Below are 24,833 nucleotides of genomic sequence, written 5' to 3'. Positions count from 1 at the left end.
AATATACCACATCTTCTTTATCCAGTCACCTATTGATGGACATTTAGGCTGTTTCCATGTTTTGGCTATTGTAAATAGTGCTGCTATGAACATTGGAGTGCAGGTGTCATCCTGAAGTAGATTTCCTTCTGGATACAAGCCCAGGAGTGGGATTCCTGGGTCATATGGTAAGTCTATTCCTAGTCTTTTGAGGAATCTCCACACTGTTTTCCATAGTGGCTGCACCAAACTGCATTCCCACCAGCAGTGTAGGAGGGTTCCCCTTTCTCCACAGCCTCTCCAGCATTTGTCATTTTTGGATTTTTGAATGACGGCCATTCTGACTGGTGTGAGGTGATACCTCATTGTAGTTTTGATTTGCATTTCTCTGATAATTAGTGATATTGAGCATGTTTTCATGTGCTTTTTGATCATTTGTATGTCTTCCTTGGATCCTCTTTTTCTTGAACTTCACATAGTCTGAAAATCTACTAGTCATCAAAAAATTATGCAGATTTCCATGGTGCAGAAGGTGTCTTCAGAATGTCATTTCTTATATCACCAGGCTATAAAAGGAGGATATTTTTAGGGAGGCATCTAGAAAATAAGCCATTGACACTGTTCATATTCAGCTCAGTGTAAAATCTAAACTCCTGTTTCACATAAGTGGAAGTGAAGATTGTTACAACCTTTGGAGAGGGCAGTTTGGCAGTATCTCTCAGAATTATAATACCTGTATCCTTTGACTCAGCATTTCCATGTCTAGGAATTTCTCCTTTAGGTAGATTTGTACATGTACAAAATGACATGTGTACGAGATTATACATTGCAGCTAAAGACTGGAAATCACATAGATGTCAGAAAGAAGACTGATTTAGCAAGTCCAATACATCCACAAAGTGGCATATTTTTTCCAGGCAGGTGAAAACAGAATAAGGAAGTTCTGTACTGATGGAGAAAGATCTCCAAGGTACACATTGTTCTGCACCTTGGTTTGTTCACATAACAGTGTGTTATTTGCTGCTATCCTTTTGTAAAGGAAATATCTGTATGTACTGGTATATGCATAAAGGACCTCTGGAAGTTCAGATAAGCAACTAGTAGTATTGGTTGCCCATGAAAAGTAAATGAGTGGCTGGAGGACAGGGTTGAAGGAGGAACGTTTGCCACCTTTTTGTATCTTTTTTATTTTGAATCATTATTTAAAAAACAAAACAAGCCACCTTTGCTATCTGAGGATATAGTTATAGTGATGCTATGGCCAGGGGTTCCCAAACCAATAGTTTACAACCTGGCTGGTGATCAGAATAATGGGGGACCTTTTCCAAAACGAAGATTCCAGATTTTGATTCTATATATCTGGGTTAGGGCTTACATATCTGCATTTTACAGAAAGAGCCCTAGTAAATTTCGATTATTACTGAGTTTGGCAAACTCTGTCTTAGGATCTTTCCTACTCGAGAATATAACCGTATATATGTGTCTATGTCTATAATTTTTTAAGATTTGTAGTTAGAAATTGAAATGGCAATAGGTGGATTGCTTTTTATTCTAGAACTTGTGAATATTTTGAAGAGGAGCAAATAAACCATCATATCTAATATCTAGGTAAATGAAAGGTTAGAACTTGAGATCCTTACAATGAGATGATCTTTATGCTCAGCCTCTGTAGAAGCTGAGTCAACTCCTACTCTGAGCTTTTGCCCGGACTGCTTTTTGCTTTTTAGTTTTTCATTGTCATATCTTTTTAAGATGAACTTAAGTCTTAGAAATTGATAGTTTATATGTCTGACTTTTATAGCTAAGATTTGTTTTTATAATCTTCTGCAGACTTAAATGTTAGGAGAAACTGTGCCAACTTATGGCACATGAGCTTAACATGTGACTCAGCAAGTTTCTGGTTTGGATGGCTGTCAGGCTCAGGGTAAAGAGCCTGTGTGTACACAGAAAGCTCACAGGTACCCATTTAGGTTTTTAAAATTGGAATGGATACTTAGGAATTACCCAGATTTTCCTAAAAGGAAGCTTTTTCCATAGTATGTTTTTAAGGTTGAATATCCACTCTAGAAACATTTCTAGTCTTATGAAGAAAGTGTTTTCCATAGTTTCAGAAAAACAATATGACAACTTTAAAGTTTAGCAAGTTTTAACTACAATGAACAAAGGTAGGAATAAATAGTTCTAAGGAAGGTTCTTTTTATTTTGTTTGTTAACTCCCAGGGCAAACTATTGTAATAATTGATTATAAGACATTTTCTTTGTAAGAGGCTATGAAGAAGACAGACTTACTGCTGTTGATTTATGCCTTTAGACATCTGGTTTTAATTCTAAAATATGAGTCACTGTAATGTGAGAATTAGTATAGGTGTAAACCAGAATACTACTAGATATCAAGAACGAAGAACTTAGTGTCGATGTTGGGTAACATTTGCTTCCTTTTCTGTGGGTAGATCCAAAGCCATCGGGAGGGCAGTTGAAGTCCAGGCTGTCATCATGTCTGCTGCCTGGCTTTAATGGTTTGTCAGAATGCCAGTCCCCTTGATTCGAGGCTGCATGAGTAATGGGATCCTTGCATAGAACCACAGGCTAATTTGGTCATCCTGTATGGAAAAAGTCCAGTGGTGATTAAGTGTTTGTCCCAATTACATAGCTTCAGTCAGATGGTATCTTTTATTTGGTGAACAGAAGAAAAAAGCTTGGCCTACCTTTGGTTTCTCTGACAGAAGTGTTCTGAAGGCTTGCCTAGTATATTGTTTTACATGAAAACCTTAATATTAACTAATTGGAGATATTTCTTCCCTTCCTGACTGAAATGTAAAGGTTAGACTTTCTGACACAGAATCAAATCCTGCATCTAGAATAGTTCATCAGACAGGTGCAGGAATAAAACAATCTGAATGTTGCTTATTGTTCTTGCTCTTTAAAGGTCAGGGTGCTAGATTTCAAACTTATAGAAAAGTTTAAGAATTGCACAAGGAACACTTTTATACCCTTTGACCAGGATCATCCATCACCTTTTGTTAGCTGTTAGCACTTCACCTCATTTGCTTTATTATTGGTGCTTGTGTGTGCCCTCACTCCCCCTCCCTCCGTCCCTCCCTTTCTCTCTTTCTCTCCATGTATATACATTCTATTCTTTCTGAACTGTTTGAGAGTTAAGTTGTTTATATCATGCCTTTTACCATAAATACTTAAATGCGTATTCCTAAGAATAAATACGTCCTTACATGACTGTGGTTTAGTTATCGACCTTGGTTCAATAACCTACCAGCCATGTTTCATTTTTTTTGTCCATTGATAAACATTGTCCTTGTATTTTTTTTTTCTTGCCTGTACAGGATCCTCTCTGGAATCATGTACTTTTTTGAGGGGGGTCATATTTCCTTAGTCTCCTTTTAATCTAGAACGATTCCTCAGCCTCTCTGTCTCACTGTCTATCTCACACAACTTTTGTTTAATAGAATGTTCCTCATTTGGGGTTTGCCTGGTGTTTCCTCATGGTTATATTTTGATACATGTCCCCAGTTTTGTCCCTAGGATACATCGGTAGGCAAACACACAGGCATCTGCCTCTAGTTGGTGATAGTAATTTTGATCACCCATCAGGTGATGGTCCAGTTTCTCTATACTTGTTCCTTTTGAATAAGTATCTTTCTCTGGCTGCCAGTTAAGATTTATGTCCTCATCTAATGAGACTTGGAACTCAGCACAGGACGCCAAGGTCTCAAAGCCCTTTGTAAGTACTTAGCTTTCACAGTGACCCTGAGAAACAGGCCTCCCAATTTTTCCCCTCTTTTCTTTCCCTGTATATCACATTCTAGTACTTTTTGGGGATGGCTGTTGAAAGAATCAAGAAGTTAAAGGTAGGACAAAGAATTTTACCTCTATACTCAAATGCTGTATTTTCCCCCTCTTCATCCCTTTTATCTGTCAGGCCTCTGCTGGTAGAGTGAAGGATGTCAAAAGGACAAAAAGAAGAGTAACAATAAAGCCCAGAGTGGCAATTAGTCATTACTAATAGCCCACTCTAGTATCTCTTACTGTCCTTAATAGTAGAACACCTAATTTTCATCTGGATACATGGCCATCTGCAATGAGTAGCACATTTCCCATAGCTTGTAGCTAGGTGAGGCTGTGTGGCAGGAGACTACATGCCTTTTTTCTGCCCTTTGTCTTTCTTGTTGACAGCAATGTGGATGTGATGTTTGTTTGAAATGCGAGCAACATCTTGGACTATGAATTGGCAACTAAAGATGGTGTTAGCAAGATAGAAGGAACATAGGTCCCTAGTGATTGAAGAGCTGCCATGTACTGCCTACCTTAGACATCTTTTACGTGAAAGAGAAATAAACATCTTGTTCATTGAAGCCACATATTGAGTTTTCTGTTATCTGCAGCTAAGCCTACCTGACTGATAAAGAGATGCTCTGGGAGGAGAGTAATACTGATGCACTTGTTCTGCTAGAAGACCCTGTCTCAGGTCTGCTACTCTTATATTGTTCTGAATTTGGACACTGTTCTGAGTGATGGGACCACAGTAATAAAGTCTTTCCTCCTCTTACGGAGTTACCATTCTAAAGGAGAAGTCAGACAATAAACAAAAATACCAATGTTAGCTTGCATGTGCCATGAAGAAAAATAAAGCAGGTAAGGGGCATAGGTAGGGAGTGCCAGCTCAGGGATGACTGTAGGAAAGTTGTGAAGGGAGTGGTGGTGGTGGTGGGGAAAGCCATGCAGATGGCCAGGGCACAAGCTTTCCAGTCAGGACAAAGACTGAAGTGGGAGTCTACTTATTTTTTTGGAGGAACAGCAGGGAGGCCAGCGTAGCTCCAAACAGCTAGACCTTTGAGAGTGATGGGTATTTTATTATGTTGATTGTGGTGATGATTTCACAGGTGTGTATATATGCCAAAACTTAAAAAACTGTACACTTTAAATATGTGCACTTTGTGGTCTGTCAACCATACCGCAATAAAGTTGTTTTAAAAAGTCATAGCTATCATAAACTAGAAACTACTCTTAAGAATCCTTATAGACAGCAATACCATATTTGCTATTTAACCCTCTTGCTTTTGAGTTTTCTATAAAACTACCTTTCCTTGTTTGCATAGTCTTATGTTTCTTTGGGCTTGTGTATGTCCTCTTTTGTTCCATACAAAGCACAGTATGTACGAATAAATGTTTAATCATGAATTTAGAAATGTGGCCATCCTGCCAAGCAAGTGAGGGAAGTTATTGGATCTGAAATAAAGGGATCAACTAGGTGTTTTAAAAATGTATGGGTTATGGAATATGACTCAGCAATAAAAAAGGATGAACTATTGGATGGATCTCAAGGGCAGTATATTGAGTGAAAAAGCCAATCTGAAATGGTCATATACTGCATGATCCTATCTATATAAATGATAAAATTATTGAGGTGAAGAATAAATTAGTAGTTAAGGGTTAGGAATGGTTTTGGGGGTGGGAGGAGCAGGGAATGATTATAAAGGGGTAGCATGAGGGGGAATGTTTGTGGTGATGCAATAGTTCTGTATCTTTATTGTGGGAGTGGTTATACAAGTCTATACACGTGATGAATGACAGAATTATACACAAACACACCAGTATCAGTTTCCTGGGTGATATATTATACTGTAGTTATGTAAGAAGTAACCGTTGTAGGAAAGTAGGCAAAGGGTATGTGGGGCTTCTCTGTATTCAACTTCTTGTGAATCTACAATTATTTTAAAAAAATAAGTTTAAAAAAAAATAAGGACTTCTGGTTCCAGAAAGATGGAATAGATGTACCTTTCCCTATTCTTATTGCTAAGTACAACTAAAATCCTGGACGTTACACATACATAAAAAGCAAGCATAGAAGACTCTGAAAGATGGTGAGAAGGCAGACCTGCTAGGAAACTTGGGACCCAAGGAACAACATGATGAGCTCTCTGGAGTTTCTTTTTGCCTCATATGTGCCAGACTTGAAGTTGAAGAAGCTGGCAACCAAGAAACACCCATGGGCAACAGACAAAACACACCCCAAGAAAAAAGGACCAGAAAATACACCCCTTTAGCGAAAGGACCAGAAAAGAGGCAGCTTAACAAACCTTTTAGACAATACTATTCTACTCCAGCCAAACACCACAGAAAAAACTTGCCCTGTCCCAACCCATGTCACAAAGGCCAAGTGGGGAGCTTAGACTTCCACCCTTGTGAGGCTATAATGAAGTGCTCCAAACTCCAGCCAGGTGGTATCAGAGAGGAGCTGGGATTATCATTCCTATCTGGCAGTGACAAGGCATTGTTCCCTCTTGATTGATGTAGTGTCAGAAGAGTTTAAGGACTTTCACTAATGCCCAGTGGTTATGAGGCTGCGAATATCCCCGTGTCAGTGGAGGCTTTGTGGGGAGCAGTAACAAGGCACTGCCACTCCCATCCATAGGAGTATTAGGAGGCCTATTGGAGAGCCAGAACTTAAACTTTAGCCCAGCAGTAATGCATAACCCTTCTCGGTGTCCAAGGAGGCTGACTAGGCAACCTGGACTTCTGTCTCCACCTGACAGTAACAAGAGGGCACCTTCCCCCTTCTTCTGCCAGATCATTGTGAGAAAAAGCTAGCAAACAGAAGGTTTAAATAAGATCCAGAGTCAGGACATAATAAGAAAATATCCAAGTTTCAATCTAAAATCACTCATCATACCAAGAGCCAAGAAGATCTCAAACTGAATGCAAAAATGCAATCAATAAGTAAGACAAAGATACTAGAGTTATTTGACAAAGATTTTAGAGCAGTCATCGTAAAAGTGCTCCAGTGAGCAATTAAGAACATGCTAAAACAAATGAAGAAATAGAAAATTTCAGCAAAGAAATAGAAGATATAGAGAAGAACCAAATGGAAATTGTGGAACCTCCAAATAAAATAAATTCAGTGGGTGGGCTGGGCTCAACAGCAAGCAATCAGTAACAGGAAGTAATCAGAGAACTTGAGGATAGAACAATACAAATACCCAATCTAAACAACGGAAAATAGACTTTAAAAAATGAACAGAACTTTAGGGACTTGTGGGTCCCTGAAGATCAAATATTCATGTCAGAGTGCTCCCTTTTAAAAAGGTAATTGGGGCAGGTGGGGGTAGTTCTGGGGGAAATTGAACTTAATATAAGGGATAGGCATAGGAATGCATTGTCTGTTGATCATTTATTTTAAAAATCTAACATTTATACGATTCACCATGCTTAGACTATCTCTGAAATCAGGTAACAATTGTTTAGGGGAAGGGAACTGAATAATCGAATGGTAGAGGGACTGCGAGGGAGGAGACTTACCTTGATTTCTGTATTATGTTCATGTATTAACTATGCACAAGAATGAATAAATTTAAAATTAACTGGTGGTCAGATTTCCTATAGGCCTGTCTCCTCGGAGTATTTTGCTCAGATTTTTGCTTGAAGGTTTAAGTCCAGAAAACTCCACCTACCCACCTTTGCCAGAGTCCACAGGTGTCCCGGACATATGGGTTACCATTTAAAGTGTATGGACGAAATAGAGTGGAAATAGCACTGTCTTACAGTAAGAACACTTGGGTTCTAGTCTTGTCTCACTAAGTAGCTGAGATCTTGAACAAGCTCTTTCAACTATTTCCCTGGGCTTCAGTGTCCTTATTTTCAAGACGAAGTTGATCTCTAAAGCCCTTGGGAATTTAAAGTTACTGTCTCATTTTCTGCTGCCTCCAGCATTTGAGTGGGTTCCTCCGCACTGCACCTCTTAGGTGTTGAGTAAACATTTACCTATTGGTTAACCAGGTAGAGGCTAAGAGGGGCACGAAGAGGATAACGAGGCTTCCCCCTTCTCATCTAGCATAAAGCAGTAGAGCGCAGTGCTTGTACGGGCCTGTGAGATCCTTGAGACTACTTTTCACTCCCCAGCCTGACTCCTGGAGTAGTTAGCTGGTGTTCAATGCATAATGAGTGAAAATGTGAGGGAAATAAATGAGACGCGGACCAAAAGGTGCATAATTATCTAGCAAATTCCTGCAAAAAAAACCCCCAAAACACACACACACACACACAACCCCCAGACATCCTGCCTTTCCCCGCCCGAAGCTTTAAGGCGACTGCGGGGGTGTGATCCTCTGGCAGTCGAGAGGGGAAGCCTTTCAGATCTCGCTCGGCAGAGGCAGACGGCAGGGCGGAAGGAGAGGCTGCCAGTCGCCCGCCAGTCGCCCGCCAGTCGCCCGCCGCGCCCCGCCCCTCGCCCCTCGCCGCGCGCGTCCCCGCCGCCGCCGCCGCGCGCACTCCTCACAGCGCGTGTCCCGGGCCTCCGCGAGCCGGGCTGGCGGCGCGAGATCTCCGCGTCGTCGCGCGGGTGGGTGGGATCGTGGCGGAGCTGCGGGCGCCCCGGTAGGGGCGGCAGAGCGCCATGGAGGCGGCTGGGGTGGCCGTATCCGGTCCCCGCGACTCGGCGAGGTGAGGGGCCGCCTCTTCTCCGCGGCTGAGGAGGCCACAGCTGGGCGCCTGCCTTCCACGCGGGCCGCGGCTCCGGCATGGCCGGGCTCATTAAGAAGCAGATCCTGAAGCACCTGTCCCGGTGAGAGCGCCAGCGCCGGCCCCCAGCGTTTCCGGGCCCCTCCTCACCCTTCCACCCTCCTTTACGCGGTGCGCCGGTCGGGCCTCACTCTCTTCAGCCCGAGCCCGAACTCAGTAGCGATCCCTTCCTCAACTCGAGACGGACAGCCTCCTCCCCGCTCCAGTGGCCCCAACCGTTGTCACCAGTCTGCTCTTCCCTCACCCTGGGCCCTCCGGGACCCGGCTCCCCTGCCCTAGCGCGGGTGCCCCAGGCTCTTCTCTCCATCCTAACAGACCTCCCCGTCCCTCCCGACCCCAAGGGTCTCCTGACCGGCTGCTCCCCCCTTCAGTTACCACACCGGCAAGTAGGTCACCCTGCCCTCCCTTGCTTGTCCCCCGGGCCTTCTGTCCGTCACTCCTTGGCCTTCACGATTTTCACCCTCTCCTGCCCACCCCCTGTGTTTTCTCTCCGCTTTGGACCCGCTGCCCCTACCTCGGAGTCCTCTGTCCGCCTCTTTATCCGCCCACCATCCCCTCCACGGCCTTCCTCTCCCGAGTAGACCCTTCATCCCCGGCCGGTTCTGTGTAACCCTGTGACTCAGTCCTGCATAACCCATTTGACGCCCAGATTTCCAACTCCGACACTGGTTTCTCCTTCCCAGAAGCTCTAAGCTCCTCTTTATCGTCTGGCTGACCCTGTTGCATCACCCTTGAAAAAATCCTTGCACGCACGGCCGTTCCTCCTATCTCCTTTCTCCCTCCTTTGCTTCTCTTCTAGTTAACACAGACTAAATGGAGACAGCTCATGAGAGTTGGGCGTAAAGTTTCAACAACCTTCCCTTTAAGATGCGGAGGTTTTTTGACAGCCTGTGAAAAGAACTAATGTCGTCCAGTTATGCTTTGCAGCCATTTATTAAGCAATATTATGGCCCCGAAGTCATCTGGACCAGAACCAGGTGACGGGCAAAACAGTTGCATCGTAACTGGGTGACTGCTTACCCTTATGTTACGATTGTAGATTTTTCAGAACTAGTGTCCACAAACATTGGAAGCTAGCCTTTCAATTCCTTATTCCAGGAGAGGCTTGGTAATGCCTTAATACCTTTAGCTAGCCTTTGTCTCACAAGTGGAGAGTGATCCAGGCCTTGGCTCCACAGTGATCAGAGGTTTTCAGGAGGCCAGAATAGAGGGGCGAAGCCAGTGAACAGGCGACCCAGGCCTTGCACTAATATATCTTCCCTGGTCTTCTCATTGCCTTGGTGAGTGGTATGTGAGACAGTATGGCCGCCACTGCATCCCCTTTTCTGACTGACACTGGCATATTTACTGTTACTTTGATTTTAGATTTTAGTTAGTCAGATTCCATACATCTTTTGGTTAATCACCACACCATGTTTTAAAAGTAAAAGCAAGTTGGAAGCTAGAGCTAAAAGTGCCTTTGGACCTTTTACTTGTGTTAACTCCCTAATATGTTCTTTTTCAGGGAACAGTCATTTGGGTGTTCCATGAGTTTGGTTGTCCTGTGTAAAGACTATAGTGTATGACTAATGATTGTGAAATGAAACAGAAATTTAACTAAAGGAAACCCATTAATTTGAATAAACATAGACTCAGAGAATTTTAGGGTTTAGAGATGATCTCACCTAACATAGCACGGTGTTTAAGCACAGTGCCTAGTATATAGTAAGTGCTCAATAAAACATGAGTTGTGGTTATTTTTGGGGCGCAACTTGTGAGACAATTTGATATAAGCCATAGACTTTGTCAGAAAAATCCACATATGCAAGCAGGTAATTTTTTATGTAAGTTTCTTGGGCCTGGGGATTTACGAACCTTACAGTGTTAAGGCATAAGGCATCCTGGAATTACGTAAGTAACTTCTGATAGTTCAACCCCTCATTTTATGGCTGAAGAAGCTAAAGCTTAGAAGGATAAGTGACTTACCCAAGTTGTAGTGGAAGGTCAGGTAGAGAAATAAAACCCAACTTCCTAATTCTGGTGCACTCTCCCTGGTAGGACACACATAATCTGTGTACTCTCTATGAAGAAAGAATTTTTAAAGAAAAATTTTGATAGTATATACTGACACATTAGTGAATCCTCAGTGAACAGAGTACCTCTTTTAGATGAAGTAGGAATAGTTCTGACAGATGTTGGGAGAAGTTTCTTTCCTCAGGGTTGTGTGGCTGACTGAGGAGGAGAAGGTTATTCAGGGCTGCAGTTTTAAGGCTCCCGGAAGAGATGGTAGGACATGGGTCTGATAAGGGGAAGAGCTTGGTTTAACTTGGAAAAGCTGCCTAATCATGTGTGACATTTGTGTCTCTGTATGGTCTCTTCTACACCAATAGAGGCTGGCCTGTCTGGAGGGGAACTAGCTTCCGTGGCTTGCCAACCCTGATGGGGAAAGAGAGAGAAGAGAAGGTATACTGGGTTACTATGTTAAATGAATAGTTGTAGGTGTTTAATGATTACTTGTTGCTGATGTTGACAATGCCACTTGACTTGGAGGAGCGTCTCACAACATGAAGGCTATCCCAGTGACTTGCATATTATGTTTAATTTTGGTCATGAAGTTTCAGATATTAAAGTGTCTTGTGGTACATTCTGCTTTTTGGTAAAGTATTTTGGTAAACAAGATTTGAAGGAGGTAGTATTCAAGATAGTTTTGTTAAGTGCTTACTCTAGGCCAGGCAGTGATCTGGGCGCTGGAGATTCAGCAGGAAAGATGTATAAACGTCTTGTAAGGGCTTTAATCTGTGGTTTGGATGGCTGCTGTAGAATATAAATAACTTCAGTGTACAGAATTCATTTAAATAGACCCAGGAGGAGACCTTTACTTAGAAACAAAAGTAATCATTTAAAAAACTATCCAAAATTGATTTTTCACTGAATTAGATTTTGTTTGAGATCGCCTTAGCTAAAGAATGACCTTTTGTTATACAAGTAAGAAGAAATATGACTGATTGTAAAGTAAGTCAGGGGACCGTTGTGGCTTGGGGAAGGAGCATTTTCTCTGGAGTCAGACAAGCTAGATTCACCTTCCAGCTCTGCCATTTAATGAACAGGGCAGCCTTTTTGAGCCTCAGTTTTTTCATCTGTAAAAGATGAGAATAAGGAAGAATACTACATACCTAGCAGATTTTTTTTTTTGAGAATTGAGGATATTCTAGTGCCTAGCATGTAAATAGGGTTTAATAAAGAGTAGCTATTGTAACATGGACAGAGAAGTTTGGGACATTACCATGGTATGGATGACAGCAACCCACCCAATTGGCTATTTTAGAAACCCATCAAGAAGTCTTAATTATTTACTCTAAGTGGCTGAAGGAAATGTGACCCTGAGTGATGGAGACATGGCTGATGGACATGATAGATTTTTTTAAAAACATGACATTAGGGTAAATTCAGAGGCAAAGAAGATTTCATAGTCCTTTTGGAGAGTAAGAGAGCCTGACTGTGAGCTGAGCCCTCTTAGTTCCTGATGAGTGGCACCGTTCATTATTGTTCATCATCCTGAGGAGATCATCTGGTCCAGCCCCCAGGAGACAGTTGAGAGCTGTAGGCTCATAGAGGCTGACTGCTTGCCCACGGTCTGTTTAGGTGAAGATTTGTAGGTCTAGTCTCAGCTTCCAGGTCATGCCCCTTTACATTTTGCTTAATTTATTATCACTTTTATTTCCCAAATAATTATTTTGCATGTTTTCTAGTAACAGTGAAATCATGTCTGTGTTTCCTTCCTCGTCTTGTGTTGCTTTAAAATAAGTGCTTTTATTTACTTAGCAAATACTTAATAGTAATAGCCAACTGTTATTCACACATTTAACAAGTCTTATGATGATTTAATCCTCAGACTAACCCTGTGAGGGAGTTGTTAGGCCCATTTTATAGATGGAGAAATGAGGCACAGAAAGGTTAAATAACTTGCCCCAAATCATAACTAGTAAGTGATGGGACTGAGATTCAAATGCAGTCAACTCCCATTCCAGAGCTGTACTCTTTAATCATTCTGCTTCTATAATGCTTCTCATCGGTTGAATATTCCAAGCTGAACATACCCTTGTCATCAGCACCCAAAGGAAGGAACAGAATATTGCCAGCACCAAATAACCCCTTATGTCTCATTCCAGCATTACCTCCACCAAAGGGTAACCACTGCCTGGATTTCTAACAACAAAGATTAATTTTGTCTTTTTTTTTTGTACTTTATATGAATGGAATCATATAGTATGTATACTTTCATGTCTGGCTTCTTTAGCTCAACATTACTTTTGTGAGATTAATCCCTATTGTTGCATCAGTTTATACATTTCCCATTTTCATTGCTGTATAATATTCTATTATGACTGTACCTCAATTTATTTATACATTTTACTGTTGATGGACATTCGATTAGCTTCCGAATTTAGGGGTATGCTGAAAAGTGCTTTTAGGAACATTTAGTACATATCCTTTGGTGAACAAATGTATACATATCTGTTGGGGATATACGTAAGAGTGGAATTTCTAGGTTGTAGGATGTGTGTATGTTAAATTTTAATAGCTATTGCCAAACAGTTTTCCAAAGTGGCTGTAACCAATTTGCACTTCCACCAGAAGTGGATGAGAGTTCTGGTTGCTCTACATCCTTGCCAACACTTGGTATTTTTCATCTTTTTCATTTTAGCCATTCTGTTGGATATGTTTTGAAAATGTCTTTACTTCATCTTTGGTAAACCAGATGGCCACTTTATTTTTGCCTGTGTTTAATTTTCAAATTCTGGTCTATTTGTAAATTTTAGTCACAAGCAACTGTCAGCCTTGAAAACATAAGCTTTTTTTTGGAGAAATGTTCAAATTAGGCAGGTTCAATGAAAATAATTAGGGTAATTTGTAACCATTAACACATAACATTTCTTACTTGGAATGGATCTGATGTTCTGCTTCCTATCACAGTAACAGTCATGTACATTAAGAGAAAGGAGAAGCTGTTCTTTAGGAGTTTTTGTTAAATATTTGGTCTTCAGACTATCCTGGATATTAAATAATTTCATTCTGTTTTGTAAACTTGGCACCCCATTAGCATAGCTTTTTATCTTTACTGGAGAAACCAAAATTTGAATTTCGTAGTTTTTGTATTATAATCTTTACACCTTTCCAGGGGTGATTTTCTCTTATCGTAAAATGGTTGTCTTGTGTCTTTAAAAGTAGCATTTATAAGCAATAAAAATTCCAAAGCAATACTGTCATATGTATCTGACATACAAAGCTTATTGTATGGTTCACAAATAATGAAATTAGTTGCTTTGAAAAATCGATTGAGAGACATGTCATTGTACCAGAAAAAAGTATGACTTCAGATTCCAAGAAGTGGCTGTGCGTTTTCTCTCTGCTACATGTGAACTGGTGTGCAGCAAGTCTTTTAGTTTCTCCATGCTTCAGTTTCCTCATCTGTAAAATGTGGGATAATAATGTACACTGTTGTGTTGAGGATTAGAAATAATGTATAAATACTGAAAAATATTCAATAGTGACTATTACTGTTTATCTTTACTTATTAAAGTTGCTCAAGAGAGGTCACTAACTGCCTAACTTATCCAAATGTCTAATTCTTTATTTTATTTTATTTTATTTTTTATTTTTATTTTATTTTTTGGAAGGGTAGGTAATTAGGTTTATTTATTTATCTTAATGGAGGTACTGGGGGTTGAACCCAGGACCTCATGCATGCTAAGAATGCACTCTACCACTGAGCTATACCCTCCCCCAAATGTCTAATTCTTTAGATATTTAAGAATTATATTTTTTAATATTTTAATACAGGAGGTAGAGATGAGTGCTCTTTGTATCAATGCTTAAGGAGGGAAAGAAACAAGGGCTGGTCCTGTTTATCAGTTTTTCTTATTGAGGCATATACAGGGTAAACTTTGACCTCAGTATAAGTGAGATAGCAGAGATGCATACACTGAGTTGGGTCCTTGTAGGATTTCCTTATTCATAGTCTAAGATTGCACAATCATATACTGTATTCTCAGAGTGGAAAAAAAAATGAGAGGTCATTTAGTTACCTGGTTGAATAATAATCTGTAAGTATGGCACAAATTACCAGAAAAAAAAAAAAAGATTCTTTTTATCACAGCTCAATTCTTTACTCCCACTGGAGTGTGACCTCCATGTGGCAGGGATTATGTCCTTTGGCTACTTTGAAAACCAGAGAGTTTGAGGATGTTTTGAGTTGGTGAGGTGGGTGTAGGAGAAGGTGTGTGGAGTGGGAGTCCATGGTTGTAATTCAGGGAACCTTAGACTAGAGTGGTGGTGGGTAGGGGGTGGTGGGAGCAGAAGGGCAAGGGAATGCAATTCACCCAGTATCGCTAAGGGACCTTTTATCTTTGTGTGATAAAGCAAGTGCTACTGGTACTGTTGATAGATACTGAAGAACACTTCCCAATATTTATAAGCAGTAGAATCAATCAATATCTATAGTAAAGGGAAAAACTCAAGTGTAAAAATAATATACATTAGTAATTTAGGCAAAGGGTTTGTGGTTTGTACCTTCTTGCCACAGAAATAAGGACTAGATTTGTTATAAATTACTTGTTGGATTGACGTTTTATTTGTCTACAGTAATGATCATTTTGCATGTGTACTCACACTTTATAGTGCATTGGTCATATGTAGCTTGGATGTCAGCCCATCATTTAAAGCATGAGAACATTGATGGTGAGAGGTCAGTGTATTTAAGTCTCTGACTTATGGAAGTGTGATGTTCTCAAAATTTGTTTCTAAGTTTGAAATTTGGAATGTGTGGTCCAGTAGTAGAAATAGTGTTGTGAATGTTGAATGGGTTCCCAGTTAGCCCACAAAAGCCATAGTGGGTTAATTATATATTACATAAGCTCACTGGGTGGAAATCTGGGTGTTGGTTGTTAGGGAACCATTTGAAGGAGGAAGGGAGATGAAAGAGAAGAAGGTTTTTTATTTCCTGTTCTTGGAGTAAGGTCTTTTAGATCATTGAAATCATTGTATTTCAGCAAGGACTTTTTCTCTGGTTGTGATTGAAGGGTGTAACCAGCATTTAATGAGTGGGCTGGAGATGCTGACGTCATGCTGTATGCAGAATAGTTTCACACAAAGGAACATTGTCCTTTGATCCTTTTGACTTCTGAAAGTTTGTTAGATGTTTACAGAGGTGAATTACCTGTTTAGATTATGTAAGCCTATTTACATGTAAACACAAAGTATTGCACAGCTTTAAACTACAGTGAATGTTCCAGGACTGCAACATGGGAGAAGATTGTTTTGAACTTTATTTTAGACAATGTTGTCATTCTTGGCAATGCCACTCATAGAGTTGAGTCTGTTAGGGTTGAGAACCACTGACTTAGACTGAAACAGCTGAGGTTTGCTTTTGATATACCCTGTCTTCTCTCCTTTATGTCTCTTTCCCACCTCCTAAGGCTCCTCTTATGTACCCCATTGCCCCGATTCTACCCTCAGTCCTCTGCTACTGTTATCCTCCACCCCACCCTCGGCCTGTATGCTCTACTCTCCTTCCTTTCTCACCAAAATTCCTAATTATTTAGGATATTTGATTTCAGTTAAGTCAAAGGCAAGGATACAGAACATATTTGGGGGCAGGAATGCTACCCTAATTAGATCAACTCTAATTCATAATATGTCCTACAGGGTCAGCTCCCCTAAGCTACTCTTACTTTCATAGCTTCTGAATCCACAGATACTCTGGAAACTCTGAGTTTGTTTTTTATTTTCCAAAAATGGTTTCTGTTGCAGTGGCAGTGAGAATGGGGCAGGGGTCTGGGCAGCAGTTTGTGGTATGTGTGAGTCATTTGAAAGTTGGGAGTTCTGATATGTAGAAAATGCAGATAGGGATTGCCTAAATTCATTTAAGCTGACTTCCTCCTGCCATCTGGTGGAGTGCTTTCCCAGACAGAGCTGAAAATATGCCTTTCCCTTTTCTAAGAGAAATCTGTTTGTTTTTCTTCCTCTCTTTTCTTCCTTCTCTCTCTCTATGTCTCTTTTTTTGAAATCTGTGTTTTTTAACCTATGTGAAAGAAGGGTGTTCAGGAACTCATTTCATTTGAGGAAATGTTTCAACAGAGGTTGATATGAAATTAGGGGACTGGCAGTGTATTGTGGGATATCCTTTTGGTGAATCTCAGCAGAACCCCCGCTCTCTCCCTTCCTTTTCAGGTGGAATTGGCTGTGGCTCCTTAGTTCTCTGAGCCCACAAGAGAGATTCCTCAGCCTCTTTGAGGAAAGTTTACTGCAAGAAGGTTGCATATTCAGCTCCAGGTGGTGTCTCAGCCATTCTCAGATATGGAGTCTCACATTCCCCTCAGCTAGCCCCAGGCCCTCGGCTGTCTTTGAGGACCCAGTTTCTGAGATCATTTGTTCATTAGTTCTTTCCAGAAACTTTTATTGACCATCTGCATTGTATGCCAGGCACCAGGAACTCAAAGATGAATAAGACAAAATTCCTGTTCAGAGAACTAACTGCCTATAAAGACAAACAGACCTGGAAACAATAAGCCCAGTAAAGTATTCAGAAGTATGTGTGGAGCTAGAGGGCACAGACAGTCTGGGGCAGAAAGGTGATTCCAGGCAGAAGTTGCTGCATGAGTTGATACTGAGCTGAGAAGCAGCAGGTGCATTTTGGAGACTGCATATGGTTCTGCGTCATTGGAATGTGGAGTTTAAGGGTGGAACACAGCTAGAAATGATGTTGGAAAGGTAGGGACTAGATCACAGAGGCCTGTATACTGTGCCTCTGGATAGGGCTCAGCTTGTTCTCTGCTGCCATTGATCTGGGTCTGAGGCAATTGGAACTTCTCTGAACTTCACCTCTGTTGACTTTGTTAAAAGTCAGAAAGATGGTCTACTGTAAGTCAGGCTGCAAGTTCTTGAGTCAGACTACCTAATCTTAAACCCTAGCTTATTAGCTCTGTAACCTTGGGCAAGTTATTTAACCTTTCTATGTGTAGGTTTCCTCATCTATAAATTGGAGACAGTAGTCTTTTATACTATGGGGTCATTGAGAAAAATAAACTAATTAAAAATGTATAACAAAATGCTTAGGATAGTGCTTGGAATAGAGTAAGCAATTATGAAATGTTAGCTATTGTTTTAAAAATAATTTTTATTTTCAGAGAAAGATCTTTTTTCTTTTTAATTTTTTCCTGATATTGTTTTTTATTATAAAAGCTTTTAGATAGAACTTTTAGAATGTACTAATCTCTCTATTTTAAAAACCTTGCATTTTCTAATTATCACAAATGGGAAGGGTATGCCTTCTACCTCGGCTTCACAGATATACTTATTTCTGTGTTTACAGATGACACTTTTAACCTGCCTTAATGTGTCTAGATAATCAGACGTATTATAATTGATTTGCAATGTGTGAAAGCATGTGGATGGATTATTGGATATAATCCTTAGTTCATTCCGCTTATTTGGCAGTTATCATTTATTTGCTTCTTATTATTATCAATAAACATTGATTGAGCATCCTTATCCAGGACTTTGTGTTGGACACAGATCTAAATGACACAGTTCTAGCTCTAGCTCATAGTTTTCCTTAGGGTTAGAGACCTTTTTTTTATATTTTAAACTCATCTTTGTATCCTTCACAGCTACTTTTTATGGTTTGAACCTAGTAACTCTTATTTGAATGTGCTGATACCTTAGGTATTTGTCCATTAAATAATCTCTGTAGGGGAAACTACTCAAAGGTTTGACAGGGCTTTCTTTTACCATCAAAGTCAAAAAGCTCATTTTGAGCAGTTTGTGCCTCATAAAATAAGCGTATTTGTTGGTCAGAATTAGGGCTAGTTCTGCTCAAAAATTAAGGACTACCTCAGTATATGGTACGATTTTCCTTTTTCCTCAGTTTCCTCTTTGGGCAATTTTCAAAGCTCAAATAATCTACCTGCTACCTTTCTCTAAATATCTGTTTGAGGCTGTATCATGAATAACTATCTGTTCTCATTCAATAGTGAATAACCAACAATGCCTGTTAGTGGAATAAGTCTTCCTTTTATGAGCATTAGCAAGTGTACTTTCACTTTGGTTAATCTAAGAACAGAAGTTTTAAAATTAGAAATATAATATTCAGATTTCATTAATTCCTATTCTTTATGTAAGTTTGGGACTTGTCAAGACAATGAAGTAAAGAAAATTAAAGGGAATATGGTAGGATGACAAGAAATGTTTCTAACAAAGTGAGACATGCTAAAACTTGGGTCATGAGGTGTAATATCTTCAAGACCAGTGTAGGAAAAAGAATCTGGGACCCAATCACTATGAGAACTGAATGGTTGAAGAATTAAGAGAGGCAGGCATCTCTGAGTTACAGTTGATGAGAAGACCCTTAACTTAGTCTTTTTTTGGGTGTGTGTGTGTGGGGTAATTGGGTTTGTTTGTTTGTTTATTTGTTTGTTTGTTTGTTTATTTATTTATTTATTTATTTATTTATTTATTTCAATGGCAGTACTTGAGGTTGAACCCAGGACCTCATGCATGCTAAGTGCTCACCCTACCACTGAGCTATACCCTTCCCCTTTGAGCTGTACCCTTCCCCCAACTACCTTAGTCTTAAATCTAGAATGATTAATACAAGGGTGTGTAGAAAAGAATGGATAAGAAATTACAGCCATAATTCCAGGTGATGGTCAAATATGTTAACACTCAATAAGAGGAATCAGTAAGTAACATGCCTTACTTACATGCCTGAACCCTTGGTGGTGGGCCAAATTACAAGTGTTCAATTCTAGAAGAAGACTGGCTCAAAACAGACAGGATATTATGACTTCAACTAAGCAGGCTAGGGTTTAGCAAGGCTCCAGGCTTAGAGGATAAAATTAGAATGTTCATCAGGGCTACTGTTGAGAATTAAGGAAAGAAGGGAGGGTATAGCTCAGTGGTAGAGCACATGCTTAGCATGCACAAGGTCCTGGGTTCAATCCCCAGTACCTCCAGTTAAAAAAAAAAATAGAGAGAGAGAATTAAGGAAAGAGAACTTCTCTAGAATCTCCAGAATATTGGATGACCTAATATTGGGATGGGGAGTAAGATAAATGGGAGTGCTTCAAATTACCAAGCTACCATAGATATGGGGAAATTTGTGCAATTGGTTATAATTGTTGAGAGTATAAATCAGTGTCTTATCTATGGAGGGAAATTGGTAATCTCTGTCAGCATGTAAAATGTGCAGTTCCACTTCTATGAATTCATCCTACAGAAGGAATCAAATAAGTAAAAAAACCCTACAAGGCTATTTAATGAAATTAATATAAAGGAGAAATCAGGGACTTTATTAAATAAATTATACTAAATCTATACAGGGGTATCATTTGTAGATAACTCTTCTATTATTAAAAAGCATTAAATTTTTTGATAGTTTAAAATGCCCAAGATATATTATTAATGGAAGAAAAGAAGTTTTAGAAGAGTATATATAGAATAATTTTGTTTTACACATCTATCTAGATACATAATTACTTCTATATAGTGACCTGTCATTTTCTATTTATACATTTTTAGATTGCTTTAAAATTTTATGATAAGCACTTCACCAGCAGACCAAGAAGATAACTTATCTATTATCATTTATTGCCCTAAACTGAGAAGGTGTATTTGTGTCCATCTGGTCATCTTTATTTTTGGTAACTAATATCATAGTTGCTTTGTGGGGAGAATATAATGAGAGCTAGTAGAAAAGGATTCTACTTCTAATAATACAGGAATATCTTGTATTAAGCTAACCCTCGCTCATATAACAATTATGAACTCTGGACAGTATGTAAAAAGCAAATACTTGAAGACTTTGGAAAGTGGCCAAATCAGGTAGAAACTGATAGAGAACTTGAAAGATGGGAACTGCACTGGGTAAAATTCTCATTTATACAACTTTTTGCCTGAAGATACTCCCCAGTTTGCATTGTGGGTGATGGCTAGAGCTCAAGCAAAAGTCTGCAGTCTTATTAGCTTGGAGAGTCAGAGGATGGAGTTCAGGGCTATAAGAGGAAAATAAGGGGATACATCTCAGAAAGAAGCAACAGAAGTAGGAGCCCTAAAATCTACTTTAAAACTCTGTCCAAATCCTTGACATTCCTAGGGGGAAGACTCCATGGAGCCTGGAAAAGGCAGTGGTTGAAAGCTGAAAGAATTGAGCTCAGAATCAACTTCTGTCCACTGCAGGAGACAGAGTTTGGAGTATGAATCTAGCCAAGTTAATTGCTCAACAGAACAAAATTCTTCAGAAGATAGACAGAATCCAAAATCTCAATAACATCCAGTATACAATAATAAATGATTAGATGTGCAATGAAGAAAAATATAACTCATTGTCCAGAGAACAGCAGTTAATAGAAATGAGCCCAAGATGACTCAGATATTGGAATGACCAGACAAGGACTTTAAAACAAACTTGGTAGTAATAAATGAACAGATGGAGAATCTCAGCAGAGAAATGGAAAGTATAAAAAGAACCAGATGTAAAATGTAGAACTTAGAAGTACAGTATCTGAAATGAAAAATATATTGGACTTGCTCAACAGCAGATTAAATATATTGGACTTGCTACAGATTTCTGTAGCAATAGCTACAGAAAGTGTCAGTGAACTTGAAAATAGAGCAATAGGAATTATCTACTCTGAAGAACAGAAAATAGTGGAAAATAAAAACAGAGCGTCAGTGACTATGGGACAATATTAAATATGTGTACTTGGAATCCTAGAAGGAAATGAGAGAGAATAAGACATCTGATAGATTGTACTTTCAAAGATGGCTGCAACAATATCTACTGTGTTATATGTTTTTCTCTTGGCCTTAGTGGCTCACTTGTAACCAACAGAATGTGGGTGGAAATGACATCCAAGCTACATGGAGCAACCATGTGTAGATGTCCAGTCAACAGTCCTGATTGAGTCCACTCTGAGACATTCCAGCTCAGGGCTGATCCATGTTAAAGAAGAGGGCTTCCAGTGATCCCAGCTCCCAGCATGCATGTCTTCCCAGGTGAGGCCCCAGATATCATGAATAAAAGAAAAGGCATCCCAATTGTCCCTTGAATGAATTTCTAATGCCCAGAATCTGTGAGCTTAATAAAATGCTTACTGTTTTATGGCACTAGGTTTAAAGTGACTTGTTATGCTGCAGTAGTTTGAAGTGATTTGTTATGCTGCAGTAGATAACTAAAACAAGACATTGAAAAATATTTGAGGAAATAATGGCTGATAACAAAATATTAAAAACACAAATAACCAATTTTAAAATGGGCAGAGTATCTGAACAGACATTTCTTCAAGAAGGTATACAAATGGGGGGAGGGTATAGCTCAAGTGGTAGAGTGTATGCTTAGCATACATGAGGTCCTGGTTTCAATTACCAGTACCCCCATAAATAACTAAATAAATAACTAAATAAATAAACCAAATTACCTCCCCCCACCAAAAAAAATTTTTTTTAAAGATTTAAAAAAAGAAGATATACAAATGATCACAAACACTTGAAAAGATATTCAAAATCATTAGACCATCAAGGAAATGCAAATCAAAACCATAATGGCTACTAGGATGGCTATAATAAAAAAGACAGATAATAACAAGTGACAGTGAGGATGTGGGGAAATTAGAACTCTCAAATACAGCTATTAGAATTATAAAATGGTGAAACCACTTTGGAAAACAATTTGGCAGTTCCTTTTTTAAAAAGTAAAACAGTTAACCATTTGACCCAGCAATTCTCATAAGTATATATCCTACAGAAATAAAAGCATATGTCCACACAAAAACTTGTACTTGCATCTTCATAGTAATGTTATCCATAATATTCCAAAAGTGGAAATAACCCAAATGTCTGTCTACTGATGAATGGATGAACAAAATATAGTATATTTATACAATGGAATATTCTTGGCCATAGGAAAGAATAAACTGCTAATTCATGTTACAACATGGATGAATCTTAAAACAATAAACTAAGTGAAAGAAGCTAGTTATGAGACCACATATTATATGACTCCATTATATTAAATGTCCAAAGTAGGCAAATCTGTATAGAAAGAAAATAGAATGAGTTGCCTAGTTTTGGAAGGGTTAGGGAGATTGGGAATGATAGCTGAAGAATGATAGGTTTTCTTTCTTTTTTTTTTGAATAGGATAGTGAAAATGTTCTAAAATTGATTAAGCAAATGGTTGCACAACTATGGGACTATACTAAAAACCATTATTCATTTTAAATGGATGGATGTATGGTATATGAATGATATTTCAAAGGAGTTTACAAACAGACAGGGAGAGATAATGTCTAAAATTTTTCAAGTTTGGTGAAAAACAGATTTATAGAATCCAAGAAGCTCAGTGAACCCCAAGCAGGATAGATGCAAAGAAAATCACCTCAGGCACATCATAGTCATATTGCTGAAAATGAAAGATAAAGAGAAAAACTTGAAAGCAGCCAGAGATAAATGCCTCATCACATAAGGAGAACAATAATATTAAATTAATGGCTTGGGGTGTGAGTATAGCTCAGTGGTAGAGTGCATGCACAGGGTCCTGGGTTCAGTCCCCAGTACCTCTGTTTAAAAGAATAAAATAATGGCTGACTTCTCATCAGTAACAACACAGGCAAGAAGATGATGGGATGATGTCTTTAAAATACTGAAAGAAACTCACGACCTAGAATTCCATATTCAGCTAAAATGTCCTTTAAAAATGGAAGGTGAAAAAGAGACATTTTTAGGCAAATGAAAACTGAGGATTCTAGCAGTACTGTAAGAGTACTGTAGGAAGTTCTTCAGATGGAAGAGAAGTGACACCAGATGGGAGAATGATGAACAGTGGAAATGTAAATATAAAAAAAAGACTACATATTTTTTCTTCTCTTAATTTTTTAAAAGACAAGATTGTTTAACATTATATTGTGAGTCTATAACATGTAGCTGTAATATATATGACAACAAGAGATGAATAGCAGGTTCTTATATTTTTATGTGAAGTAGCACAATATTCTAAGTAGACTGTGATTAAATCAAGGTCACATATTGTATTCCTAGAGCGATTGCACATACACACACACACGCGTGCACAGGCAAAAAGGTATAGCTAAATAGCCCATAAGATCATTACAATGAAATCTAAAAGTATTAGTTTAACCTAAAAAGAAGGTGGGAAGGGACAAACAGAGGGACAAGAAAACCAGATAAAACAAGTAGTAGAATGGCAAACCAAAACCCAACCAGTATCAATAATTATATTAAATATAAATGGATTAAATACTCCAATTTAAAGACTGAGGTGGTCAGACTGGATACAAAAGGGATAAACACAAATGGATTGAAAGGGAGTGAATGAAGAAAGGTACACCATGTGGACAGTAAGCACAGGAAAGGTGGAATGGCTGTATTATCATCAAACAAATTAGACTTCAAGACAAAGATTACTACTAGAGATAAGAAACATTTCATAGTAAAAGTAAATTCACCAGAAAGACTTAATAATGATAAATATGTATAAACCTAATGAAAGAGCTATATACATGAATCAAAAACAGAACTAAAATGAGAAAGGAGCAAATCCAAAATCATAGTTGGACATTTTTAATACTTTTCTCTCAGTAGTTGATAGAGCAACCTGAAAAAAAATCAATATATAGAAGATCTGAATAACATTATGCATCACCTTGTCTAACTGATGTTTGTAGAATACTACACATGACAACTGCAGAATACACATTCAAGTACATGAATGTTCACCAAGATAGACCAGATATTAAAGTATAAAATATGTCTCGGAATGTTGAAATATTTCAGAATGTTGAAATCTTACACAGTATATTCCCTGACCACAGTGGAATTAAATTAGAAACCAGTAACAATAACTAGAAAAACTCCCTCAATTTGGAATAGTTTAAATATATTTTAAAATAACTCATAGTCAAAGAAGATGCCATAAAAGAAATTAGAAAGTATTTCTAGCTAGTTGACAATGAAAATTCAACATATCAAAACTTGTGGGATGCAGCAAATAACATGAGTATTGGGAAATGTGTAGCTTTAAGTTCTTAGACTAGAAACAACTTTTAAATCAATGATTGAAGTTTCCAATTTAAGAAAGTAGAAAATGATGAGGAAATAAACCCAAGTAAGTAGAAGAAAGGAAGAATGAAGAGTAGAAATCAGTGAAATTTAAAACAGGACAAACAGTAGAGAAAATTAATGATTTTTTTGTTTTAAAGATCAATAAAATTAATTAATTTTAGCAAGATTGATCTAGAAAAAAGAGAAAACATAAATACTATCAGAGATATAG

The 24,833-nt window shown here is 38.8% G+C and overlaps 1 protein-coding gene across 6 annotated transcripts in view; it reads left to right on the top strand.

Moving 5' to 3' along the window:
* The first annotated feature begins 8,158 nt into the window (after window positions 1–8,158).
* BLTP3A (bridge-like lipid transfer protein family member 3A) overlaps window positions 8,159–24,833 on the top strand; it is a 55,573-nt gene continuing 38,898 nt past the window's right edge. For 4 of the 6 annotated variants that reach the window (XM_072945212.1, XM_015237522.3, XM_072945210.1 and 1 more), the window contains exon 1: window positions 21,116–21,540. In XM_072945212.1, coding sequence (XP_072801313.1) covers window positions 21,485–21,540 — 56 coding nt within the window. In that variant the 5' untranslated portion in view covers window positions 21,116–21,484. Of the gene's footprint in view, window positions 8,552–21,115; window positions 21,541–24,833 lie in introns of those variants that run through there. The other 2 variants (XM_072945211.1, XM_015237521.3) reach the window with 1 other exon arrangement.

Source organism: Vicugna pacos, chromosome 20 (genome assembly GCF_048564905.1).
Source record: "Vicugna pacos chromosome 20, VicPac4, whole genome shotgun sequence".
NCBI lineage: Eukaryota > Metazoa > Chordata > Mammalia > Artiodactyla > Camelidae > Vicugna > Vicugna pacos.
This window is presented reverse-complemented; position numbering and strand designations above follow the sequence as displayed.